Here is a 26,459-nt window from a genome sequence, read left to right on the forward strand (position 1 = left end):
GTTATTTTTTTCATAGATTTATCTTGTTGCGTCTGGGATTTCCGGGACTGGAAACTAACGATTGAAAATGCCCTTGGTTTTATCTATTTAAGATAGAGGAGGCCAGAAATATAAGGAAACACCATAATTATTGGCATGTTATTTCCTAAGAATTCCAATATTAAATTTTGTTAGTTAAAGTAATTTGACAGGCTTATACCCGTGAAATCTACGATTTTTCTTACGATTTGTGACGGATTGCACAAAATCGTATAAGTTGACCGATTCCCCACATTTACGAGCTATTTAAGAGCTGTTTAGGATCAAATTGCGATTTATTCCGAGTTATTACGATGCATTTACGACTACAATTACCGATTTGTTCCGAGTAATTACGGATCAATACGATCGTTTTACGAGCTATTTACGAGTTATATACGAGCTGTTGCGAGTGAATTACGGAATATCATGAGGCTCTAGATGTTTTAAATATTGATAAACACTTTGCTTACGAGTACATTACGATTTGTTTACGAGTAGTTGCGTGTTAGATACGAGTATTTACGAATATCATGTTTTTGCAATTTAAATTTGCACGAAGGCGAGCGTGCTCTCCTCTTCTTGTTGACTACCTTCTTTTTAGGTGGCATTGTTGCAGATATGATTGAGGTCTCACTCCTTTGACGTATTGACAGCAATTGAAAGGAATTGTCCGATTTGGCAGCTTTTATACCTCTCATAAATCGTAAAGCATACGTACGTACTCGTAAAGTACTCGTAAAGTGCCCGTAACAAATCGTAAACGCCTCGTACCGCATCGTGAAAGAAATCGTAAGAACTCGTAAACATATCGTAAACACATCGTATTTAATCGTAAAACAAAGTCTTTACGATACATTTACGAGCGCTTACGAGTGGTTTACGTGTTGTTTACGATACTTACGACTTGTTACGAGCTCTTTACGAGCTATTCACCGATAATTCAAATTGCGGACGATCGTAAGGAATTTTTGACATGTCAAAAATATTACCTCAACGTTCACGATTGCTTGCGATCGCCTGCGAGTAGTGCCGAGCTATTTACAACTACCGACGAGCTATTTACCATTGCGTGCGACTGCCTACGAGTTGGCAAATCATAAGGAATCGTAAGAAAAAATCGTAGATGTGAAGGAGGTATTAGCCGGGACCTTCATATTGTAAATGACTTTTGTATTTAGGCATATATTTCAGCGTGGCCGAATCAGATAGTAGTGATACTTGAAAAAATGTATGTAAGCACTAAGTTTCTTAGAAAATTTCCGAAACAATGATCATGGTTTTGATTTAAAATTTGATGAAAAAAAATCATTTATTTACATCGTCGCTGAGAGCAAAAGCAATACAAACATGTAAAAGTCAGCTGTAGAATATGTTAAATTAGAACTATTGCGACTGAAATATCATTTTCTGACGTTTTAGCACGTTTAACACACACACACACACACACATAAGTGTAAGGTTTACACGCGCATGAACACCAGAAAACATAAAATCCTATTGATACTTTCACATACAAATGGGTCTTGGCTTCCAAAGGCTTTCATACAAACTAAGATATATATTGAATCTTAACTCTGTTTATAACCACGCACTGATTTGTTTAGACTTGGTTGATTTCTTCGAGAAAGTAGGCTTACTCTTTTAACTATATAAGATGAATTACGAGATATGAAGCAACATCTTTATGTACTCAAGTCTCACAAACTGAGGAGATTTGTCTTTTTAGAAAACATTCTTGCGTGTCTGCCTTGTGTTTTGACTATCATATTTCACAGGAGGAAAGTCTTATACTTGTCAAAATGCTTTTAACCACCGGATTACCTTACCTGAAAGTTACTTGACACTAATGTGTCCATGCCTACCTACCCTGGAGAGACTTCGGAAACTGTATTTGTACTGCTGAGAAATTATCTTCTCTTATAAAACTTTAAATTATCTGGTTCAGCCTTCTTTGCAGGTGTCTGAATTTCTGTCTGAATATCTAGTATAATTTTCCTTACAATGAACGCAACAACAGTGGAAGGATAAATGTTTACACCGGCCTTCGCATTTTCCAAATTTTAATACAAATGATATCTGAGATATGCAATTAAAAAAACGCCTATCCATAAACGCCTTTTCTTTCAAATCTGATTTGTTCAGTTACTTCCTTGTAGTTTTTCAATTTAAGAGACAAAGATGTCTTCAATTATCCACCGTCGTTCTAATTAAGCAGTAATTTGATACTCATTGGATAATTCCTTGCTGTTTCTGTTTGTAAGAGGACAGTTATGCAGCTATTTTCATTTTTATATCACATATTGGACAAAGTGTGTGAAGTTGGCGAGAAGTTCGACATTCGACATTGAACATTCTATCTCAGAACGACATTTGACATTTGAAGCGTGAAGTTGGCAATAAGTTAAACTTTCGACATTGAACATTCGATCTCAGAACGACATTGGACATTCGATACCAGAACGACATTGGACATTCAATTTTAGAACATTAGACATTCGAATACAGAACGACATTGGACATTCCATTTTAGAACGACATTGGACATTCGAATCCAGAACGACATTGGACATTCAATTTTAGAACGACATTAGACATTCGAATCCAGAACGACATTGGACATTCGAATCCAGGACGACATTGGACATTCAATTTTAGAACGAGATTAGACATTCGAATCTAGAACGACATTGGACATTCGATACCAGAACGACATTGTACATTCGATTTCAGAACGACATTGGACATTCGATTTCAGAACGACATTGGACATTTGATACCAGATCGACATTGAACATTCGATTTCAGAACGAGATTCGACATTCGATACCAGAACGACATTCGACATTCGATACCAGAACGACATTGGATATTCGAGTTCAGAACGACATTGGACATTCGAATCCAGAACGACATTGGATATTCGATACCAGAACGACTTTGGACATTCGATTTCAGAACGACATTGGACATTCGATTTCAGAACGACATTCGACATTTGATACCAGATTGACATTGGACATTCGATTTCAGAACGACATTGGACATTTGATACCAGATCGACATTGGACATTCAATTTCAGAACTACATTCGACATTCGATACCAGAACGACATTCGACATTCGATACCAGAACGACATTGGACATTCGATACCAGAACGACATTAGACATTCGAACCTAGAACGACATTGGACATTCGAATCAAAAAAGACATTAGTAGTGTCAGTTGACACCGATTCCTGAAAGTCTGTGAATGCTCCTGAAATTGTCTCAGACCATTTAAAATGATTTTAAAAAGAAACAGGAACTACTTGGTTAGTGTTATCACTCCTGGTACCAGTTCTTGAAAGTCTGCGAGTCTTCCTAATGTGTCGAAGACCGTTCTGAATGGTTTAAAAGGACACGTGGATTGCTGGGTCGGTGCTTTCTACCTTGGCACTGATTCCTGAAAGTTTGCGAGTTCTCCTGAAAGTGTCGCAGACTATTCTAAATGATTGAAAAAGAAACATGGACTATTGTGACGATATTTTCTCCCTTGGAACCGTTTCCTGAAAGTCTTCGAGTTCTCCTGAAAGTGTCGTAGAACAATCTAAATTACTTAAAAAGAAACATGGACTATTGTGACCATGTTTTCTCCCTTGGAACCGTTTCCTTAAAGTCTGCGAGTGCTCCTGAAAGTGTCTCGATCAGACCATTCTAAATGATTGAAAAAGAATCATGGGCTATTGTGACGATATTTGCTCCCTTGGAACCGTTTCCTGAAAGTCTGAGAGTCCTCCTGAAAGTGTCACAGACCGTTTATAATCGGTTGAATTGATACAGAGGCTAATGGGACGGTGTTTTCTCACTTGGCATCTATTCTTGAAAGTCTGCGAGTGTTCCTGAAAGTGTCGCAGACCATTTTTAATGATTAAAAAAGAAACAAGAACTACTTGGTTAGTGTTATCTCTCTTGGTACTGGTTCTTGAAAGTCTGCGAGTCCTCCTGAAAATGTCACAGACCGTTCTTAATGGGTTGAAATGATAGTTCTTGTTTCTTTTGAAAGTTCACAAGAACTATCATTTCAACCCATTAAGAACGGTCTGTGACATTTTCAGGAGGACTCGCAGACTTTAAGGAAACGGTGCCAATGAAGAAAACATTTTCACAATAGTCCCTGTTTCTTTTTCAATAATTTAGAATGGTCTTCGACACTTTCAGGAGGACTCGCAGACTTTCAGGAAACGGTTCCAAGGGAGAAAAAATCGTCACAATAGTCCATGATTCTTTTTCAATCATTTAGAATGGTCTGCGACACTTTCAGGAGCACTCGCAAACTTTCAGGAATCGGTACCAAGGTAGAAAACACCGACCCAGCAATCCACGTGTCCTTTCAAACCATTCAGAACGGTCTTCGACACATTACGAGGACCCGTTGACTTTTAAGAACTGGTGCCAGGAGTGATAACACTAACCAAGTAGTTTCTGTTTCTTTTTAAATCATTTTAAACAGTCTGTGACACTTTCAGGAGCACTCACAGACTTTCAGGAATTGGTGCCAACTGACACTAATAATGTCGTTTTGGATTCGAATGTCCAATGTCGTTCTGGGTTCGTATGTCTAATGTTGTTCTGAAATCGAATGTCCAATGTCGTTCTGGTATCGAATGTCGAATGTCGTTCTGAAACCGAATGTCCAATGTCGATCTGGTATCGAATGTCGAATGTCGTTCTGAAACCGAATGTCCAATGTCGATCTGGTATCGAATGTCGAATGTCGTTCTGAAATCGAATGTCCAATGTCGTTCTGGTATCGAATGTCGAATGTCGTTCTGAAATCGAATGTCTAATGTCGATCTGGTATCGAATGTCGTTTTGAAATCGAATACTCAATGTCGATCTGGTATCGAATGTCGAATGTCGTTCTGAAATCGAATGTTCAATGTCGTTCTAGATGTGAATGTCCAATGTCGTTCTGAAATCGAATGTCGAATGTCGTTCTAGATGCGAATGTCGAATGTCGTTCTGAAATCGAATATCAAATGTCGTTCTGAAATCGAATGTCCAATGTTGCTCTGAAATCGAATGTCCAATGTCGTTCTGGTATCGAATGTCCAATGTCGTTCTGAAATCGAATGTCCAATGTCGTTCTGGTATCGAATGTCGAATGTCGTTCTGAAATCGAATGTCGAATGTCGTTCTGAAATCGAATGTCCAATGTCGTTCTGGTATCAAATGTCCAATGTCGTTTTGAGATCGAATGTTCAATGTCGAAAGTTTAACTTATTGCCAACTTCACGCTTCAAATGTCCAATGTCGTTCTGAGATAGAATGTTCAATGTCGAATGTCGAACTTCTCGCCAACTTCACAGACTTTATTGGACATGTGATATTTGCTTAATTAAAGCCATTAAGAATTTTATGAAGTCACTACATTGAAATGATCAAACACTTTAGTCGGGAAATGTTTTGTATTTGCTGTATGTTAATGTCATGCCATCTTTTGTAGTCACGTGGTTTAATCAGTAATTGGATCTTTATAAGGATCTTACATGCCTGCCTATGTAAGACAGGTTTTCCCTATCCGAGGGACAGTGTGGAATGAAAAACCGAGCGTTAGCGAGGTTTTTTATCCAAGCTGTCCCGAAGGTAGGGAAAATAAGTGTCTTACACAGACAGGCATGTTAGATCATTTTTCTTGCATATCACCTACAAAATAGATGACGAATAGATTTGGTTCTTTTCTGGCATTATTTATATAGTTTATGACGTCATAATAGTGCCAGTACTATGTGATGTCACCGGAGTGCACGCTATTTTAGACAAGGTTTTTCCCTAGAGAAAGACAGGAATATATTCCTGGGGCGTGCTTCGACAAATGTATACTTTCCCCGCTAGGTAGGCAAGAATATAGGATCTTACATGCCTGCCTGTGTAAGACGCGGTTTTCCCTACACGGGGGACAGTGTGGAATGGAAAACCGAGCGTTAGTGAGGTTTTTTATCCAAGCTGTTCCGAGAGTTGGGAGAACAGTAGTCTTACACAGGCAGACATGTTAGATCATTTTTCTTGCCTATCACATTCAAAATAGATTGTGAAGACAATAGATCTGGGTATTTCCTGACATTATTTATATAGTTTATGACGTCACAATAGTGCTAGTACTATGTGACGTCATCTTATTGCTCGCTTTTTTAGACAAGGTTTTTCCCAGGGAAAGACAGGAATATCTATCCCCGGCGCGTGCTCGGACAAATGTATATTTTCCCCGCTAGGTATGGCCTAGAATATTTAACGTTTCAGCAATAATTGATAACATCAGCTATATTTTCACATAATAAAAACCTATCCATTTATGGTTGATATTTACTTCCACATTCTTTTCGTTAAAATTCTTGTTTTATTTATGGTTAACGAAGCGGACTAAAACACCGAAATGAGGAGCAAGTTAGTATTTTTTTGGAAACGTCTTTTATGGGAGAACATTTTTAGCTCGACTATTCGAAGAATAAGTAGAGCTATCCTACTCACCACGGCGTCGGCGTCGGCGTCGGCGTCACACCCTGGTTAAGTTTTTCGTACCAGTCCACATTTTGACAAAGTCTTTTGAGATAAAGCTTTGAAACTTTCAACACTAGTTTACCATCACCATGTCCAGTTAAAGGCAAGAGTACATAACTCTGTCAAGCATTTTGACTGAATTATGGCCCCTTTTGACTTAGAAATCTTGGTTAAGTTTTTCGTACCAGTTCATGTTTTGACAAAGTCTTTTGAGATAAAGCTTTGAAACTTTCAACACTTGTTTACCATCACCATGTCCAGTTGTAGGCAAGAGTACATAACTCCATCAAGCATTTTTGTTGAATTATTGCCCCTTTTTGACTTAGAAATCTTGGTTAAGTTTTTTGTACCAGTCCACATTTTGACAAAGTCTTTTGAGATAAAGCTTTGAAACTTTCAACACTTGTTTACCATCACAATGTCCAGTTGTAGGCAAGAGTACATAACTCCATCAAGCATTTTGACTGAATTATGGCCCCTTTTGACTTAGAAATCTTGGTTAAGTTTTTTGTACCAGTTTGTATTTTGTGTAAAGTGTTTGACATATGGCTTTGAAACTTTTATATCTTGTTCAGTATAATAGTCTCTATCAATAGGCAAGAGTACGTAACTCTCTCGTCTTTTTTGGCTGAATTATTGCCCTTTTTGAACTTGGAAATTGGTTCTGTTTTGTGTATGTCCATGTTTTGTCAAGACTATTTGACATATGGCTTTAAAACTTTAAACACTCGTTTATCATTATGATTTCCATCTGTAGGCAAGAGTACATAACTCTGACAACTATTTTGACTGAATTATGGCCCTTTTTGGACTTTGAAATTTGTTCAGTTTTTCTTACAAGTCAGCGTTTTGTCAAAACTATTTGAACTGTGGCTTTGAAACTTTTAACACTAGTTTATCAACATGATTTCCATCTGTAGGCAAGAGTACATAACTCTGTCAACTATTTTGACTGAATTATGGCCCTTTTTGGACTTGGAAATTCGTTAAATTTTTCATATAAGTCCATGTTTTTCCTAACATATAACTTAACATATTTGCCATCATGGTCACACTTTGCCATTTAGTGCAAGACTAATCGAAATCCACAAATACAGGAGCATTTTTTTCTTAATTCATTTTTTTGTTTAGTCTGAAAATCTATGGAAATATTTTGACCCCATTCTTCAATCAATTCTTCGAATAGTCGAGCGCGCTGTCATCCGACAGCTCTTGTTTCAGGATGACATGATTCAAAACTTTAAAGGCCTCCAATTTTAATAGAAACACCGCTTAAAACATATATAATCTGTTATTTGAAAACAGTTTTTATCGTTCAGAAAACTTAAAATGATAAATTGAATTGCCAGAGAGTTACAGGTACAAGCGATTGAAGAAATTTCAAAATCTATTTCTTATTATCAGCAAATATTGAAAATAATGACATATGACTCAACAAAACGTTAAACAAGAAAAGGATAATGAGAAAAGAAAGTGACTTTTCACATCTTTTGTCTTTTATTTGAAAACGCGACTTCTCCGAAGGTCTTCACGCGAACCGAAATTCCATGGTTTATATCTTATATTAGTAGTATCATTTTTTTTTCATATTCACAACGGTTTAAGGAAGGTAAACATTTCTCTAACTACGAAATCGTCCATATACAGTCTAACCTTCTAAAGACCACCTCTGAACAGAGACCAACTGACTCTAATAACCACCTCTGAACAGAGACCAACTGGCTCTAAAGACAACCTCTGAACAGAGACCAACTGGCTCTAAAGGCCACCCCTGAACAGAGACCAGCTGGCTCTAAAGACCACCTCTGAACAGAGACCAACTGGCTCTAAAGACCACCTCTGAACAGAGACCAACTGGCTCTTAAGACCACCCCTGAACAGAGACCAGCTGGCTCTAAAGACCACATATGCTGTTTCCGATTTTAACATTTACAGTGTGTTTCAACCTGTGAATAAAGACCACCTCCCAATAAAGACCACCTTTTGGCTCTCCCAAGGTGGTTCTTTATAGACAGGTTTGACTGTATTGGTTGTATGAATAGTAAAAGTTCTGACGCCGCTTCAGAACACGCGCATAGACACCGTCAGGTAAAATGCACATGACCTGACGTATACATATTTGTGGACAATTTTGACCTCTAGAATTTGAATTCTTTTTTTCCAATAATTATGTTTCTTGTCAGTTGGTATACAATGTCGATATTTTGTTTCATAGAAGGAAATCATTTGTATTATTAATATGCAATTTATTTCTTTCTTTCTAGTAAAAGACAGGAGAATAACCATAACGTGCCGAGATCTGGTGCATATTATTTTATGTTTTGTTCTTCTGTGTTTGATTTACTGGCATACGTCTTGACGTTTATAATACTATTTGGAAAATCATTCGCCGTATATAAACTATTTTTGTATTCTTAGACTAGGAAATATAGATACATTAAGGTAACCTGACACTGACATGCTTCTCTTACGTAGATGATACCAATATAGAATCATCATTGAGCCGCACCATGAGAAAACCAACGTAGCATCGAAACACTAAAATTGAGCCGCACCATGAGAAAACCAACGTAGTGCATTTGCGACCAGCATGGATCCAGACACGTCTGCGTATCCGCGCAGTCTGGTCAGGATCCATGCTGTCCGGTAACAGTTTCTCAACTGCAATAGGATTTGAAAGCGAACAGCATGGATCCTGACCAGACTGCGCGGATGCGCAGGCTGGTCTGGATCCATGCTTGTCGCAAATGCGCTATGTTGGTTTTCTCATGGTGCGGCTCAATTTTAGTGTTTCGATGCTGTATGGTATAATCAATTGTGTGATCTCAAACGCCTGTAGAAATATTGCGAACATTAGATGTGTGCCGACTACCTATTTCATATATTATAATTATGACAACAGTTAGGTCCGAAGATGTAAAGGATATAAATCTTGAAGGAAATATACTGATACTATTTATGTTAACGTGAGTTGAAGGAAGTGACCGTGACATTGGCTTGTGGTATACGTCATAATTATACAACTGTCAAATGACTCCATTCACCGCAGGACTATTGTATTTTATTATTATATTTAAAAAAAAGTAGGATTAATGCATATTAAATTGCTACGGTAGTCTTGGAACATGGAAATTTAAGAAATTGATGCAAATTAAACATTCTAATAATGCCTCTCAGAGAAGATCAAATTAGAATCTTCAAGACAACTTGTATTTGTATATGCATTAGTTTATATAGTTGATGCAAAACTGTTTTACATTGGGAAATCAATTATTTCTATGTTGCAAAACATTCCCAAGGCCATGTAGTTTCATTATCTGAAATCGAAATAGTTTCTTCATTTACGCACCCAAGGGAACTCTTTAGGTCAAATCATTAACAGAACTCCATTATACTGAAACAGTTTTCATTTCATTTCATTTCAGCTCATGAGGCATAAAATAAATGTTTAAACGTCGCAATTAAGAAAATCAAATTCAAACTAGAGCTTCTTTTGAGAAAAGCGCATGTCTTCCACAACTGCTTAATCATCTAAATAATAAGTCAGTCTTTATACACTGTTTACTCACTACAAATATACCTGGCTGATTTTGGGTAATTCAAGGGCCATTAATCTGAAGTGCCTCGGGCGGTTTGGCTACTCAGTGAACTTTGCCGAGGAGTTATGGTCAAAAACATTTGGTTCAAGTTTGGTGAAGATCGGATGAAAACTGTTTGACTTAGAGCGCGGACAAGAGCAAAAAGGCCGATTTTCGGTAATTCAAGGGCCATAATTCCGAAGTGCATGGGCCGATTTGGCTAGTTATCGATCTTGGCCGAGGACTTATGGTTAAACACATTTTGTTAAAGTTTGGTTAAGATCGGAGGAGAAATCTTCAACTTAAATGCACACAAGAGTAAAAAGACCGATTTTCGGTAATTCAAGTGCCATAATTCCGAAGTGCCTGGGCCGATTTGGCTAGTTATCAAACCTGGCCGAGGTCAGACACATTTTATTCAAGTTTGACTAAGATCGGATGAGAAATGACTGGAGTACATCAATATGTCTCCCACACCACTGTGTGGCGGAAGACATAATTCTCCAAAATTCCATTGCATTTCATATAAAACAACTTTAATTGTGAATTTTTGTTGAATCATTGGCCATTACATTTTTTGCACAAGAAGAAGGAGAAGAGAACCACGGAAAGCCACCAAATTATGGATGCTAAAACTTTCTGATACGGAGGTCATAGCGTTTTAGCTCAGCTGATTTTTAAATTAATTTCGTCGTTGGGTTGAGTTTCTTTTATTTCGATAATGCTTTAGGAGCTTTAGATTTACACTTTGTTGAGTAAGAGGACCAAGGACCGTATGTCTCTCCTGCATTTTGTCAGAATTATGACGCTTTTATACTTACAAAATTAGTCTTTCGTTGTTAAAATATTAGTTAGTGTCCACATTTTTTGATAACTACATGATATTTAATTTTGAAACTACATGCGTTTTTGTCGTCATTAGACTGTCAAGTAAGTCAAAACTCTCTCTGGCATATTAACTGATAAAAAAGACTCAAAATTCATGCCTAGTCGAAATTCAACAATGTGAAAATTTGACTTTCGATCTTCAACTATTCCTTATTTCAACTGCACATCAAAATTCGATGTTTTTCTTACAATTTATTTTAATTGCCGAGTTAGCTCGAAATTCATTGACAATTTGATGGCTATACTTTTGAAAATTTTAATTTAATTCTTGTAATTGTCTAACAAAATTTATGCGGGCCTTGAAATTCAGCTTTTTGGAATTCTGAAACTGCGATCTTGTAACAGGCTCGAAATAAAGTTTAAGCTTTTTAAGTTTCTTTAAAATTTCGATTTTCGGCCGGGCTCGAAGTTCAATGCTGGCTCGAATGTAACACTAAAAATTTGACTTTGGGTCTTCGAATTAACTCAAAAGCAAATGGTAACTTGAAGTCTTCTTTTTGAAAATTAGAATTTCGACCCTCAAGTGGTTTTAAAATAAGCATTTAACTGATTATTGAGCTTCCGCTAATTTCATTTCAAAAACCCGAAAATTTCTGCAGCTTACCGGTCGAGAAGTCATCAGTCTTTGCCGTCAGGGAAGAATAACGGAAATATACGAGAACGATCGAGTCTTGCCGAGAATAAAAAAATACATATACGCAGTTTCAAAACGCTTTAAAAAGACAATTTTGTTCTTAAGCTAGATAGTTGAAGTAAATATTATAAAACAATAGCTAAACAAATATAGATTATCAACCCATTTGCAATTGTCATAAAGGCTTATTCCCGATCAAAAAGAAGTACCTTCAACAAGTTATCCGTTTTTAGCTCACCTGTCACGAAGTGACAAGGTGAGCTATTATGACCACTTGATGTCCGTCGTCGTCGTCGTGCGTCAACAATTTCTAAAAAAAATCTTCTTCTTGAAAACCACTGGGCAGAATTACACCAGACTTCACAAGAATGATCCTTGGGTGGCTCCCTTTTAAAATTATTCAAAGAATTGAATTTTATTTAGAACTCTGGTTGCCATGTCAACCGAAAGGAAAAACTTTAAAAATATTCTTGTCTAAAACCACAGGGCCTAGGGCTTTGATATCTGGGGTGTAGCATCATCTAGTGGTCCTCTACCAAAATTGTTCAAATTATTCACCAAGGGTTAAATATGGCCCCGCCCCGGGGGTCACATAGTTTATAAAGACTTATATAGGGAAAACTTTGTAAATCCTTTTGTTCAAAACCACATGGCCTAGGGCTTTGATATTTGGTATGTAGCATCATCTAGTGGTCCTCCTCTACCAAGATTGTTCAAATTATCCCCCTAGGGTCAAGTATGGCCCCGCCCCGGGGGTCACATAGTTTATATAGATTTATATAGGGAAAACTTTGAAAATCTTCTTCTACAAAACCACATGGCCTAGGGCTTTGATATTTGGTATGTAGCATCATCTAGTGGTCCTCTACAAAGATTGTTCAAATTATGCCCCTAGGGTCAAATATGGCCCCTGCCCCGGGGGTACAAGTTTTACATAGACTTATATAGGAAAAAGCTTTAAACATCTTCTTGTCTGAAACCATACGACCTAGGCTTTTGATATTTGGTATGACGCATTGTCTAGTAGTCCTCTACCAAAATTGTTAAAATTATGCCCCTGGGGTTAAAAGAGGCCCCGCCCTGGGGTCACTTAGTTATTATGTGAGTTATGTAGGAAAAATACTTAAAAAATCATCTGATCCTATTTCCAAGACAGTTTAATTATAACTACCTGATGACCCCAAGTAATATGATGTCACTTGACTGTAACCTTGACCTACTGACCTACTTTCTTGTTTTTTAAGATACAGCCTTGAAATTTTGATGACGTACACAGTTTTGCACACAAATCGTAAAACTGAATTTCATTGACCATGAATGTGACCTACTGACTTTCTTAATATTTTATCATCAGTTTGACATTTGAAACATGTAGCTCATATTACTCAGGTGAGCGATCCAGGGTCATCATGACCCTCTTGTTACTATATATTTTACTGTAGATAGACGCATAAAGTCTATGCAAAAACAAACATTCATACGAAAGACAATAATTATATTGAATATAATAATACTTTACACGATATCACTGTTACAGTACATTATTTCGATTCAAATATGCCCTTTATCTAAAACAGAAGATTAAATCGCAACAGAAGCATTGACGCGATCGCCCGTCAACGTGACGTCAGTTTAGCGTAAGCGTGTTTTAACGGAAACATGCATATTATAATTTTGAATAAAGGACACCTTTGCGTTATGTAAACATAATTTTACTCGTGTGAAACCTCGATGAATCTAACTTTACCGTGTGGGATATTTTACTTGTTACAAATTCGTGTTTGTACAGCTTTCACATTTTACGGTAGCAGGATTATATATTTAGAAAGCAGGTAAAATATTGACAAAAGTGCAACAGAGAACATCCAAAGGCACCAATACAGTGCGTCTTGAACCATAAAACACATTTTTAGCAAGTTTCGCAAGCTGTACATTCAAATGACACAAACAAGACGTCAACGTCATAATCTTTGTAGCCAAAATAAATAAATAGCTACAACTTGCAAACAAATTATCTTAGCTCAGCAATATTTTCAGTTGAATATTCACTTCAAATGTAGAACATCCTCATCCAGTGTGTTTTAACATTACAAAATATATACATTAATTGAGTATATAGAGCTGCGTCATGCAATAACAGTAACAGTCAAAGCCATGTTTACACTTGGCCTGTATAGCGTGCTATTTAGCAATATAACCCTATATTTCTCTAGTCATCTTTGCCTTTACGCGTATTCAGATGAAAAAACTCGGAGGCTGTTCCAGAGGATCATATTTCAAATTTCACATAACGTAAATGCGAATAATAATAGTGTTACAGCTTAATTTCAATTTGATAGTGCAATGATTTAATAAAATGTACATTTTAAGAGAGCAAGGACTTTGTTCAAGAATTTTGAAGTGATTGGTCTCGCGTGCTTACACACTACCTTGTAAACAATATGTTATAAACATTTTATTTTGAAAAAAAAAGAAGAAAACAGCGCGCTCTTTACACCATACTGTGCTGTTTTTATTTGGTTTAATTAAGATTTTCTAACGGAACACAACACTTTCATCGTGTGGTTTACAAATTATATTGATACTAAACAGGACTGCTATAGGCTGAAGAATTAATTACAACTGTTCTTGTGTTGTAGCTACATAATCTGGTCGGTAAATTTTTCTAGCGTTTAATTACACCCTGTCACGTTACGTATACCCTCTAAGGAATCTTTCCGTAATGGGTTTGGGAAAGATTCAACATTTTGAGATCTTCTTTAGACAATATGTGCAAGGATATCAGCTCTTACGCCATGCTTTTCATGTGACGATGATGTTAATTAATCTTACGTATGGGTCAAGGTCACGATTACTTGGTATATCGTGCTATATAACAATTCTGTATTTCTCTAGTGGTCTTACATAATTAATCAGCAATGTAAAAATAAAGCTAAATTGTGTTTGATATCTCAGTGGTATTAATGCAAAAAAGAATTTTTAGAATGTTGCAACATTAGCAATTTACCGATATGAGTTAAATGTATGTTTACGGTGTTTACTATATAAAAACAAGCCAGCCAATTATCTACAAACCGAAATTAATTACAGATTCGCTCATTTTACTAATAGAAATTGTCAGGCAACTCTAGGAAAGTTTTGTTCCGAAAAGCAGAAAATAAAATTTAATTTTCAATGTAGCTTTATTTCCATTTTATGTGGCTACTACATAAAACTATAAAACAGAAGTTCGCCAACACGCTGCTATTTTATCATGTGGGCGATATTGAAAATAATGGCATATGAATAAAAATGAAAACAACAAGAGAGTCTGTAACAGTGTATATTGAAATTAATTGAACTAGACAGTCCAGAGTTTTCTCCGCTGTTTGTTAACATGTATCATGACAGAAATGCGCATCAAAGATGCCGCCAGATCTCACAATGGAAGTTTATTGAGCTACTGCGCAACATTCGTGCAAAACCTTTGTTTTTATATAAGTAAACAAGAGATGTTTTATGTTTATTCAATGAAAACATGTTGCTGTGATATTGATTGAATTGAACTTTGTATAAAGCCATATCTACCGCAATATCATATGGATTCACCTGCCTTTTTAGTATATTTCTTAACATTATACAAAGAGTGAGCAGCAACGTTAAATGGGATAATGACAAAAGATTTTTGTAAGAAAATGTCAAGAAATGGAAATACGATAGGAGGATCATTTTGTAATGTGATACAAAACAGTTCTCAGTAAGCCAGTGTCCTCTAATACAGTTTCTGTTGTCAGAAAAGTATGCTAATAGGCTTTTGGATTTCCGTCCAAAGAGCTTTTGGAAATAATAATGAAAAATTGCTTTTCCGTTCAATGTATCAATACTTAGTGGATATTTTGTGTGCTGTATAAAAAGGACATTTGTGACACTGCAGTGAACATTGACAGAAATACACGAGGAAGAAATGTTTAGTCATTTCATGTTTTCAATTAAGCATAAATGGAATAATTGCTTTCTGTTGATTAATTTCAGTGATTTCATGAAAGATAAAAAAAGAAATAAGGTACATGTATACAGTATTCAAGAATTATACTTTGTGTTTATAAATGACTGAGTATCGTGATAGAATCACAGTTAATTAAACCGACAAGAATACATAGTCTGAATGTTTGGTTTTAACATGATAGAAAAACTCTCTGATGAATTGGACATGGATAAAATCGTATTAGAAATTGACACGTGCGGTTTGTATGTACATTAACATGACAATGCTTGTGCACAGATATTAATTACTTAAAATAAATTATGAAAAACAAATCGTGTATTGTGCGATTTAATTTCGGTGACTTTTGATAGACCGATTTGTTTCTATAGCATGTTAGAAGAGCTAAACCTTTAATCGCTTTAATTGTGGTACAAATCAAAATAAATTGTATATTGTAAAAAAAAAGATTGTAGCATGTATTGATCTGTTGATAGACAAATGCATTAAATACTATTTTATAAAACTGAAAAGTGTCTTGAATTTATAGAGTGCCTCCATTTCCGTTTTATGGTTATGCAGGAAGCAGCCATGCGCAGATAGTTATAGGAATTTTAGTGTGTGCCTATAATGTATGCTTAATGTGGTAAAATAAATAAAGAATATATACACATAAAAGACAACGGTAGTGGTATTGACAAAGTGGAAAAGGTGGAAATATGGTACAACAATCAGTTTTATTGTTTTGGATTCTATAGCTAGGATTTATTTTTTCACAAGCAATACAGTGATAATGTCATTAACAAGATCAAACAGAAAAAAGCAAATGAGATTGAAAAGAGGATATACGGTGGACCAGTCGTATTTTGATTCTACCAATACAATGAAGGAAAGAAAGGTAAAGTTCACCAAAGTTATTAATACATACTTATTCTGTTCCATATCGAAACTATACTTTTCTTAGTTCGTTTTTCAAGATTTAATATGTTCCGAATTAATATACTTAGTCTATATACGGTCATTTTGTCCAGTCGTATTTTTCAAAATGATGTAGCCTGATAAATGTAATAAACACATTTTATAATTTAATGAAAATAAGTTTATCGTACATACTGTTTTCGTAATGGAACTTTTATACAAATTTTGTATACGTTTAGAGCACACAGTTTATATTGAAATTGCGCCCTTTAGTACAGTGACTTCGAAATTACATTATATGTATAAATTCCGCCACCATGCAGAACTTATTTCATATGCTCCAGAAAATGTACCATTTCTCCATTTTTAACTTAAGTATATATAATCTAATTTTATTCTGCAAGTCAAATTATTCTAAGGTATTTCCCAGCAAACGTTGCAGCGAAAAATAGACCTGACTTAATTGTTCTAATGAGAGAACATTTGATTTTATACTTCCCTGCTTCAGAACAGAGAGATATTTAACTGCATGAGGGGTGAAATGCCATTTACAGTGACAGCATTTTAGTTTCAAAGAATATTTCCCTGAATTCGAATTAAATATTAAAAAATTCAAATGACCCAAAGCAGCACAAGTGTATTTGACGAGTATTTGGGATCAGAAAAAAAAACAACAACAAAGCAATAATCAATCGTGAAAAAAGTCTCTTTCAAACATTCTGCAGCCAATTTGCCAAATCTCGAAAGCTCTTGTTTGATCAGATCTGGAACATTTGATTATAGCCCGTAGGGACCAAAACAAATTTCAACAGACGAGTTTTTAACCAGGTTTTCAACGAAAACCTGAGTTATTAGATTGGGGTAGATGTCGGTCGGGCGGGCGGCGGCGGCGGCGTCAAACTGGTGTTTCCGGTCAATAACTTTTGTTTCGGTAAAGATATTTGAACAAAACTTGGTATGTATGTAGCTTATATCAAGACAAAGACTGGGATTGATTTTGGGGTTTCTGGGGTCAAGGTCAAGGTCACTGTTACTTAAAATAGAAAAGGGTTTCCGGTCAATAACTTAACTTAGGAATGAGCTATCATGATGAAACTTGGTGTATAGAAAACTTATATAAAGTTGTAGCTTGGGATTGATTTTGCGGTTTCTGGGATCAAGGTCAAGGTCATTGTTATTAAAAATAGGGTTAGGGTTAGGTTAGGGTTAGGGTTAGCATATCTTCTACATTCCTGGAGGGATTTTGATGAAAGTTGGCACAGTTGTTCACCATCATGAGACGGAGTGTCATGCGCAAGAACCAGGTCCCTAGGTCTAAGGTCAAGGTCACACTTAGAGGTCAAAGGATACAAGAATGAAAACTTTGTCCGGAGCATATCTTCTTCATGCATAGAGGGATTGTGATGTAACTTGGCACAATAATACACCATCATGAGACGAAGTGTCTTGCGCAGTTCCCTTCATTAGAATTACTTCCCTTTGTTGTTACTATAAATAGCTTATATTGTAACCTTTTCATTACTAGACGTAGGGAAAAACCGAGACCACTTTTCTGTAGTACAACATGCATGTTACATCCAATTTTGAGGTGTATTTTGACCAATCTCTGTATTTTTTTTTTTTTTTTTTTTTTTTTTTAAGATTAACTTCCCTGAGTTGTTACTATAAATAACTTATATTGTAACTTTTTTTATAATTGACCGTAGGGAAAAACCAAGACCACTTTTCTGTGGTACAACATAGTTGTTACTTTCTAATTTTAGGTGTATTTTAAGGTATCTCTACCTGGAAAGGAGTTTTTTTGTGGACTTATTAAAACAAAAGAATTACGATGATTACTAAACAACCACAAAATTAAAATTACATCTGCAAATACAGGTGCTAGAGTAAAGAAATTTGCTGTGACGGGCGTATATTGTGACATTCTGGCACTCTTGTTTATTCTTATGAAAAGTGTTGAAAACCTGGTTTCGTGGCATTGCCGCGTTTCTTGTTAACATTGTAAAAGAAGAACAATATATACTCGGGTGTTTTCCATTTGTTTTTAGCCATTACGGACCCCCCCCCCCCGCCCCCCCCCCCCCCCCCCCCCACCCCTCCAAAACACACGAAAAAGTAACTTGACTTTATTTGCTGTTTGATGGTTATAAATCTTTTACTCTTCGTAAATCATTTTTATGATAAAGACAAAAATGAAGATATTTTGAAAATTAAAAAGAATCTGTTACCAACCGTATAATTTATTCGAATAATATGTAACATAGATTGTATTGTCTGTAAAGGCAAATTAGACCCAAAACATGAACGGTTACTACATACAGTTTATGTAGATATAAAATAACACGTTTATGTGTATTAACAGTTACTATGCATAAGCTTTAAAACAGTACACACTGTATACACATATAGCCAATCTGACTAAAGTACTTGATCTTCTAAACGTAGCGTACTTTAGTCAGATTGCACATATAGCTAAACATAGTATAAATGTGTACAGCTGCTAAAAACTGGAAGTTTTTTTTCAACAATCGACTGTTGCTGCCTGGCATTTAATTATAAATGTAGCTCTGCAAACACATCATATCTATACACAAATGTATATCTAGCTAAGTTAAATATATTTAATAAGGATATTAAAAGTTGAGGTAAATACCTAAAGAAAAACTATTTTAGTGAACGATGGCCAATGGATATCTTTAATCAAAGAGAAATCAAGCAAACACAGACGGAAAAGGTGAATCAGATAGTAAGTTAATACATAACACGTTAGTTATGCAAAGTGTTGCAACGAGATAACTTTGGTATACAAAGATTTGGCATTCTTTATTTATGATAAATCAGATAAGTATAACGTTATGAATATGCCTTAATCAGATCTTTGTGGAACGATGGTACCAATGTTTATTATTGTATATTATAGTGCTGAAGGCTTTTACATAAGGTGTATTTCACCTATACATCATTATGACAAAAATAGAACAAAATAAATCAGAAAAGAACAAAATATATCTTTTATTGTTATACACAGGCTACAAAACATACATTTTGTAAAAATATATGTGAACAATTAATCGGTTAATGGTCTGTTGTTTTTCCATATTTGATGACAAGACATGCTGGTTCGGATCCATGCTTGCCGGCGGTAAAAAAAATTGGGCCAGTACCGGTCCAACAACAACAGATTACCGGGTAGTATAAGCCCTACCATTCAGTTGTACTTTGTGTATATGACCACAATACGTTCAAAAAGTATCAGCGCGTATGTATCCTTACACTTGTTCTTAGAAGTGCTCTATACATGCAATATAAAAAAGTGGCTTCTTCTTAGAATAATAGGTCAGTGTAAATATATAGCCAGCGATCTCATTATCCAATAAAGGAAGCCAGTTTTCCCAAGTAATGGTAAAATGAAATTAATGATTTAATTATCTTCTGTGTAGGGGCTTTTATGGGCAACATATGGTGTAAAGATACATTTGAAATGATGCATTAAGTGAATTACGAGTTGGCATTGTACACTGTATATCCTAGTTTATGATGTGGAGTTTTGCCATTGTTCCTGGTACTTAAATTCCACCTTCAGCTACAATATTCCTATTCAGGGTAATATGGTACGGTAAGCAATTACTGGAAGAAGTATATTGTTTCAGAGGCCTAATAATGAGAGGGGCATACAATAATCCTTGTCGCACTACCTAAAATTGAATGCATTTTTCGGCAACGACTTTGTAAAGTTTTATGTATCTCAATGAATTTAAGTTGAATACGGAAACAAAAATAGATATGAAAACATCGAGACAGTAGACATACAAAAAAGATTTGTTGGAATTCATTTACAATTAACGTTTACTAGGAGAAAAAAGGAAATATATCTGACTGTTTACTTAGTTTTGAAGAGAAATTTAGGGATTTTACTTTATGTAAGATAGGCAAATTAGGCGGCAGGACGTCCATTGAATGGCAGTTATGCACAGTTTCATCGGCTTTCACGAGTGTTTTTCTACGCATATAGATGTGTGTGTGTGTTTTTTTAAATAACACGTTAGGACATTAGCTAATTGCATTGAACAAATTAAGTACGAGCTTTAAACAAAATAAATTTGACGATATGATTTCACTTTAACATGTCGTATTTGAAATCAATGAAAACCATTTGTTTAATTGTAGAATTATGGCATTTGCCCATCATTAATGATGTGTTTTACGCTGTTTATTTGAACAAGCAGAATTTATGTGTTTAGGCGATATTCAGTACATGAAATGTGAAAACAGAAAAAAGCCGCGCCATGAGAAAACCAACATAGTGGCTTTGCGACCAGCATGGATCCAGACAAGCCTGCGCATCCGCGCAGTCTGGTCAGGATCAATGCTGTTCGCTAACAGTTTCTCTAATTGCAATGGGCTTTGAAAGCGAACAGCATGGATCCTGACCAGACTGCGCGGATGCGCAGGCTGGTCTGGATCCATGCTGGTCGCAAAGCCACTATGCTGGTTTTCCCATGGCACGGTTCAAATCATTTCCAATGCTGACAGAAATTTTTCTACACATGCATTTAAATATAACTACCAATGAATAATCTAGCCTGTCTGCTGCAAAGGGAAATATTGAACACGTTAGTTTTGAGCCAGTGGTTTTGACATTAGGTCGTGTTTAAAAACAACATTGAATTGCTTATAACTACCTCTGGTGTTCCTGTGATATATTCGTGATGAAGTTATGCTAAAATTCATATCCTTGTGGAAGAAATATAGACCATTTACTGCTTGTCTGATAACTAATGAAAGCTGTCAGCAAAATTGTTAGGACATTAAGTGATCATTCACAGTATTCATAAAGCAGTGCCTGCTGGTCTCAGTTTTCAAATTAATCAGCTTCCGGATTCCTTGTAGGTGTTTTCATGCTGAGAATCCTCGTATAGTTACAACATTATAGTATTCATTTCGTCAATAAACCGAAATTCTATTCTGTTAAATACATTAATCTCTGAAAACTTTATACTCCAACCATGATGTCGTTTGACATCTGGGAATGCTGTGATGGTATTGGCCGCATTATCATATAGACATCCTTTATAACTTCAAACATAACTTTTTTTGATAACTCACCGTCATTCTAAATTTTGTTTTTCTCAGTAGCTTAATGCATTTGTATAAAAATACAATATTGTCAGTTCGAATTTGACAGGTACTAATTGTACAGATCGGAATATATTAGCATATGTTACACGAATACCAATTTGACTGAAATAATTTCTAAGAAATCAAATTCAATATAATTTGTATATTCTGTTTCTGTTTGAAATGAAAATCCTTATTCTAACAGCTAATTTGTGTGTAATAAAAAATGAATATGTGCAGATCAAGTCTGTTTCAAACGTTCCTGTTCGTGTTTGTGAGAGTTTCGTTTTAGAAAACTCTGTGATTGGCTTACTTTGGAGGGAACATTTGTGCCATTTTTTAAACTGCAATTTGAATTGTTTAAATTGTCTATCGCTAGTTCTGATGATAATAACTTTGAACAGTAGTTTAATGTCGGCCATATTTCTTTCTCCTTATTCCAGTCTAGTCTTTGTCGAAGGTAAATGTGTACTCCATTATTGAACAAAAAATCACAGAGCCTATTCCACAATTTATCAATCTTATAATCTGAAAATTATATCCTATTTTATACAACGTTAAGTCATTAACATTACGACAATGTATTTGGCCATGCTTTCGCATGTATTATCACACATTGTAAAAATATGATGCTATTAATTTGATTTCATAATTGGCTTTTTTGTTCGGCCGTTGGTTGTCTTAATGGCAGCTTAGACAGTAAGGTACGAACCAAAAGTCAGGTTACGATTATTTTATCAGTTGATTTTCTAATACTTCTAAGAGTTCGGTGAAGAAATGCTTCATGTTTTATGCAGGGCTAAGTCAACGCAATACCGGCTTCAATTTTTACTCAATCCGCCTGTCAGGACTATGCGACTTTATAGACGTTCGTTTCTAAATCTAGTTATTCCTATAAAATTGCTGGAAGCCAATGTTTCGACCAACGGAATTGTCCGCTGCAGGTTTTCGTCAGTTAAACATCTTGTGATGATCAAAAGTTACTGAAGTTTATAGCTCTCTGTTAACACACGGTTTCTCTCCTGTTAAAACACCACCGAAAAGTGACAAGAACAGCAGTTTTATGCTAGAAAGACCAAGACAACACATTCTTTACTAGATTCGACCTTTATGTCTTCGTCAGAAATAACAAGGTACAAAAGAAACGACGTCACGTCCGTTTGGACGCGAATGTCAACGTGACAAAAAGCGCAAATATAGAATATATTTGTATTAATGTACATATAGATACGGATCATAATGATACAGCGGGTATTTATCGAAAACATGTTTCCGAAGTTTATAGCGTAATAAATGATTCATAATACATAAGTAAGTTATTTAGGTCTTCACGAGTCTTTAAAAAGCCAAGATGGCGTCGCTTTTTCTGCCAAGAATGGACCCTGATATGTGCTGAGTTTGTTGAAAATTCTGAAGTTGTATCTCTTTCGACCAAGTGGATTTACCATTCAAATTAAAGGAATCTGATATTTGCCCAGAATATCATGTATGTGTACGTATGAAGCAAAATACTGCCTATTTTATCCTCGTATAACTTCGGCAGTTATTGTAGTATTATGGCGAATATTGCGTAGTATGATAGTAACAAATTATTTATTTGCAGAGAGTTTTCATCATACACAAAAATAGAAGTGTTAATTTCACTGAGGCCCTATAACAAATACAGACAAACCATAACGACAGTTTTCCCATACATATCAAAAGACTGTAGTAATTTCATAAAGATGACTTGTAAATAGATATGAACACAAATATACTAAGTACAAAAGGAAGGTTTTTTTAAGTTCACAGAAAAGAAGCTGGTTTATATCTGGTAGAACATGCTCAATATAAATCGACCTGCACTGTTGGGATCTTTAAATGTTTCTTGTAGACGTTCTCTGCCTCCTTTCACTTTTTTTTGTTATGCCCCCTCTGTCTGTCGGTCTGTCCGCAATTTTCGTGTCCGGTCCATATCTTTGTCATCCATGGATGGATTTTCAAATAACTTGGCATAAATGTGTACCACAGTCAGACGACGTGTTGCGCGCAAGACCCAGGTCCGTACCTCAAAGGTCAAGGTCACACTTAGACGTTAAAGGTCATTTTTCATGATAGTGCATTGATGGGCGTGTCCGGTCCATATCTTTGTCATCCATGGATGGATTTTCAAGTAACTAAGCATAAATGTGTGGCACAGTAAGACGACGTGTCGCGCGCAGGACCAGGTCTGTAGCTCAAAGGTCAAGGTCACACTTAGACGTTAAAGGTCATATTTCATGATAGTGCATTGATGACGCCGTCCGGTCCATATCTTTGTCATCCATGCATGGATTTTAAAATTATTGGGCATGAATGTGTACCACAGTAAGACGACGTGTCGCGCGCAAGACCAAGGTCCGTAGCTCAAAAGGCAAGGTCACACTTAGACGTTAAAGGTCATATTTCATGATAGTGCAATGATGGGCATGTCCGGTCCATATCTTTGTCATTCATGCATGGATTTTAAAATAACTACGAATGAATGTGTGGCACAGTAAGACGACGTGTCGCGCGCAAGACCCAGGTCCGTAGGTCAAAGGTCCTAAACTCTAACATCGGCCATAACTATTCATTCAAAGTGCCATCGAGGGCATGTGTCATCCTATGGAGACAGCTCTTGTTATGTCTAGAACGAGAGACCTATGCAAAGCCTTGCATAAAATTGCAACATAAAATGTATAATACTTGTATCAGATCATGAATAATGTATGATTTAAAATGACAACCGTTATCTGATATTTGTGCGTTTAGAGTTTGGTGGAAAAGAGTTAATATTTTTTGCTACTTCCACTGCAAGACAAAATGAATGAGTTATCTAAATGTATTTCTTTGCATAATTTAGAACGTAAATTCTTTACAGTACGAGTACTTGTATCCAATGATTCTAGAGTATTCAGAATTGTATACAAATAAAAGATTAACATGTGATTGAAATACCACGCCTGTAAAACTAGCTTTAAGACTGTGTGTCACAGGAAAACGTGATCTTTTAATATCTCTAGCTGTTGAGTGATCTTTTAATATCTCAATCTGTCGAGATGAAAGTATAACTTACATTTTCTTACATGTTATATAGGTCACTTTTATCTGTCTGAAAGTGATATTTCAACAGAATTATTACTCTCTGCAGGACAATCACCTGCTAAACAAAGAATTGTACAGCAGACTTGTCGACAAAATCTTGCTTTCACTTCCTCTACATAGTAACGTCGAGCATTATTTCATTATTTACATGCATTTTCCGACAGCTTGATTGGGAAACGATCTTCTGCTTGCATGTATCGAGGTCGTTTTACATCTTGATCTGGCTTTTACATAGTACAGTAAATATTCTATAGACACGAACAAAATAATACAAGTGGTTGTCATTTAATCCGAGAAGAGAAGTCATTGACGTAATACATGTTTAATATTTTATATTGCAGCCACAACGTCGACTAAGCTCAGCGAGCTTGCAAAGTGGTTCAGATGAGAGCGATAATGAAATATCACCCCCAGTAGCTAGGAGAGGTCGCAGAGCAGCTATTGTAGACACAAAGGTAAAACTGTTAATTGTATTTTTTGAGAAACCCCAAACTTTGAAAGAATAATAGATATACAATTTCCACATTTTGATTTAATACGTGAATTTGTATCTGTTGCTGACAACAGGTTATTGCGCATGGATGCTAAATTACTGCGCAAGTAGCAAATCAAACAAGTTTTCCCTATATGAACTGCTGTATATGAAAATGGATCTTGGTTGTGATTTCTTGTCCTGTATTTATCTGATCCCTTATAGTTCGATGTAATAATTTTGAACTTATTTTTCAATTTCGAAATAATGATTCATAAAATAAGTAAAAGCCAACCAACTGTTAAAAGGACAAACGCAGCGTTTAAAGTGCTTTTAGAAGTAAATGCATTACTTAAGGCATGTAACAATTGCGACAACATTATGTACTCTCGTTAAACGAGCTGAGAATCTTTTATTTTCAGCGGATATTAGGCGCTTGATATGACTTTGAACAATTCATTCTTCTTACTTCTTCGTAATTCGGAAGAGAAACTTAAGTATTTCATATTCCAGCTCATAAGTCTTTGGACTTTCGTAAGCTGTGTTGTTAAATTAGTACTAAACAATAAATAACATACTAAAATAAATGATATTGGAAAATAGCAAAACACACGTGTTGCGTGGGATGTTATTATAAAACAAATCAGGTGCGTCTTGTCTAAGATAAAAATATAATTATAGTGCCATCTTTCATTAAACGTTGCAGAATTAAAAGCAATCAAATCGTCTTATCTGACCATAATACACAATAACGCGTGTCGTTAAATTGATCTGGTCTGAATCTAGAAAATCATAAACACCAAACACACACATCTACTTAGATTGGAAGGGAGACATACTGAGGATTACAATGTCTGCAAATGAAATTGTTGACTTTTTAAGGCGGTTAATGTAATCCTTTTGGGTAATGATTATTGACCAGCTGAATATAGCAGCCGATTTTATTGGTTAATAAACTGTAGAAGAACGTTTTTCAGTAAGTCAATACATTTTAACAAAATGTTGACATAGACAAAAAACTTTTGAAATTAGTGTTCCTATCAAAAGCAGAGGGACATTTTACTTTATCCGTCCATATCGTCTATCTAAACATTTCATAAAGCTAAACCTGAAGACATTACATAAAATGGCTTCGAATTTACATCATTATCACTAATTAATCTGAAATAAAATATAAATAGAACATATCTTTACTTGTGCAGAATCTGTCTGATATAACATATAA

General features: G+C 35.6%; 1 protein-coding gene and 1 long non-coding RNA gene across 10 annotated transcripts in view; one reads left to right on the forward strand and one right to left on the reverse strand.

Moving 5' to 3' along the window:
* Positions 1-26,459, reverse strand: part of LOC128547828 (uncharacterized) — a 283,211-nt gene that overhangs the window by 210,727 nt on the left and 46,025 nt on the right. The window lies entirely within an intron of this gene.
* The window catches only part of LOC123530509 (pleckstrin homology domain-containing family G member 7-like), a 234,285-nt gene that overhangs the window by 163,950 nt on the left and 43,876 nt on the right, over positions 1-26,459 (forward strand). For 8 of the 9 annotated variants that reach the window (XM_053521204.1, XM_053521205.1, XM_053521206.1 and 5 more), the window contains exon 5: positions 25,104-25,217. In XM_053521204.1, coding sequence (XP_053377179.1) covers positions 25,104-25,217 — 114 coding nt within the window. Of the gene's footprint in view, positions 1-15,191; positions 16,520-25,103; positions 25,218-26,459 lie in introns of those variants that run through there. The other variant, XM_053521212.1, reaches the window with a different exon arrangement.

This window comes from Mercenaria mercenaria, chromosome 13 (assembly GCF_021730395.1).
Source record: "Mercenaria mercenaria strain notata chromosome 13, MADL_Memer_1, whole genome shotgun sequence".
NCBI lineage: Eukaryota > Metazoa > Mollusca > Bivalvia > Venerida > Veneridae > Mercenaria > Mercenaria mercenaria.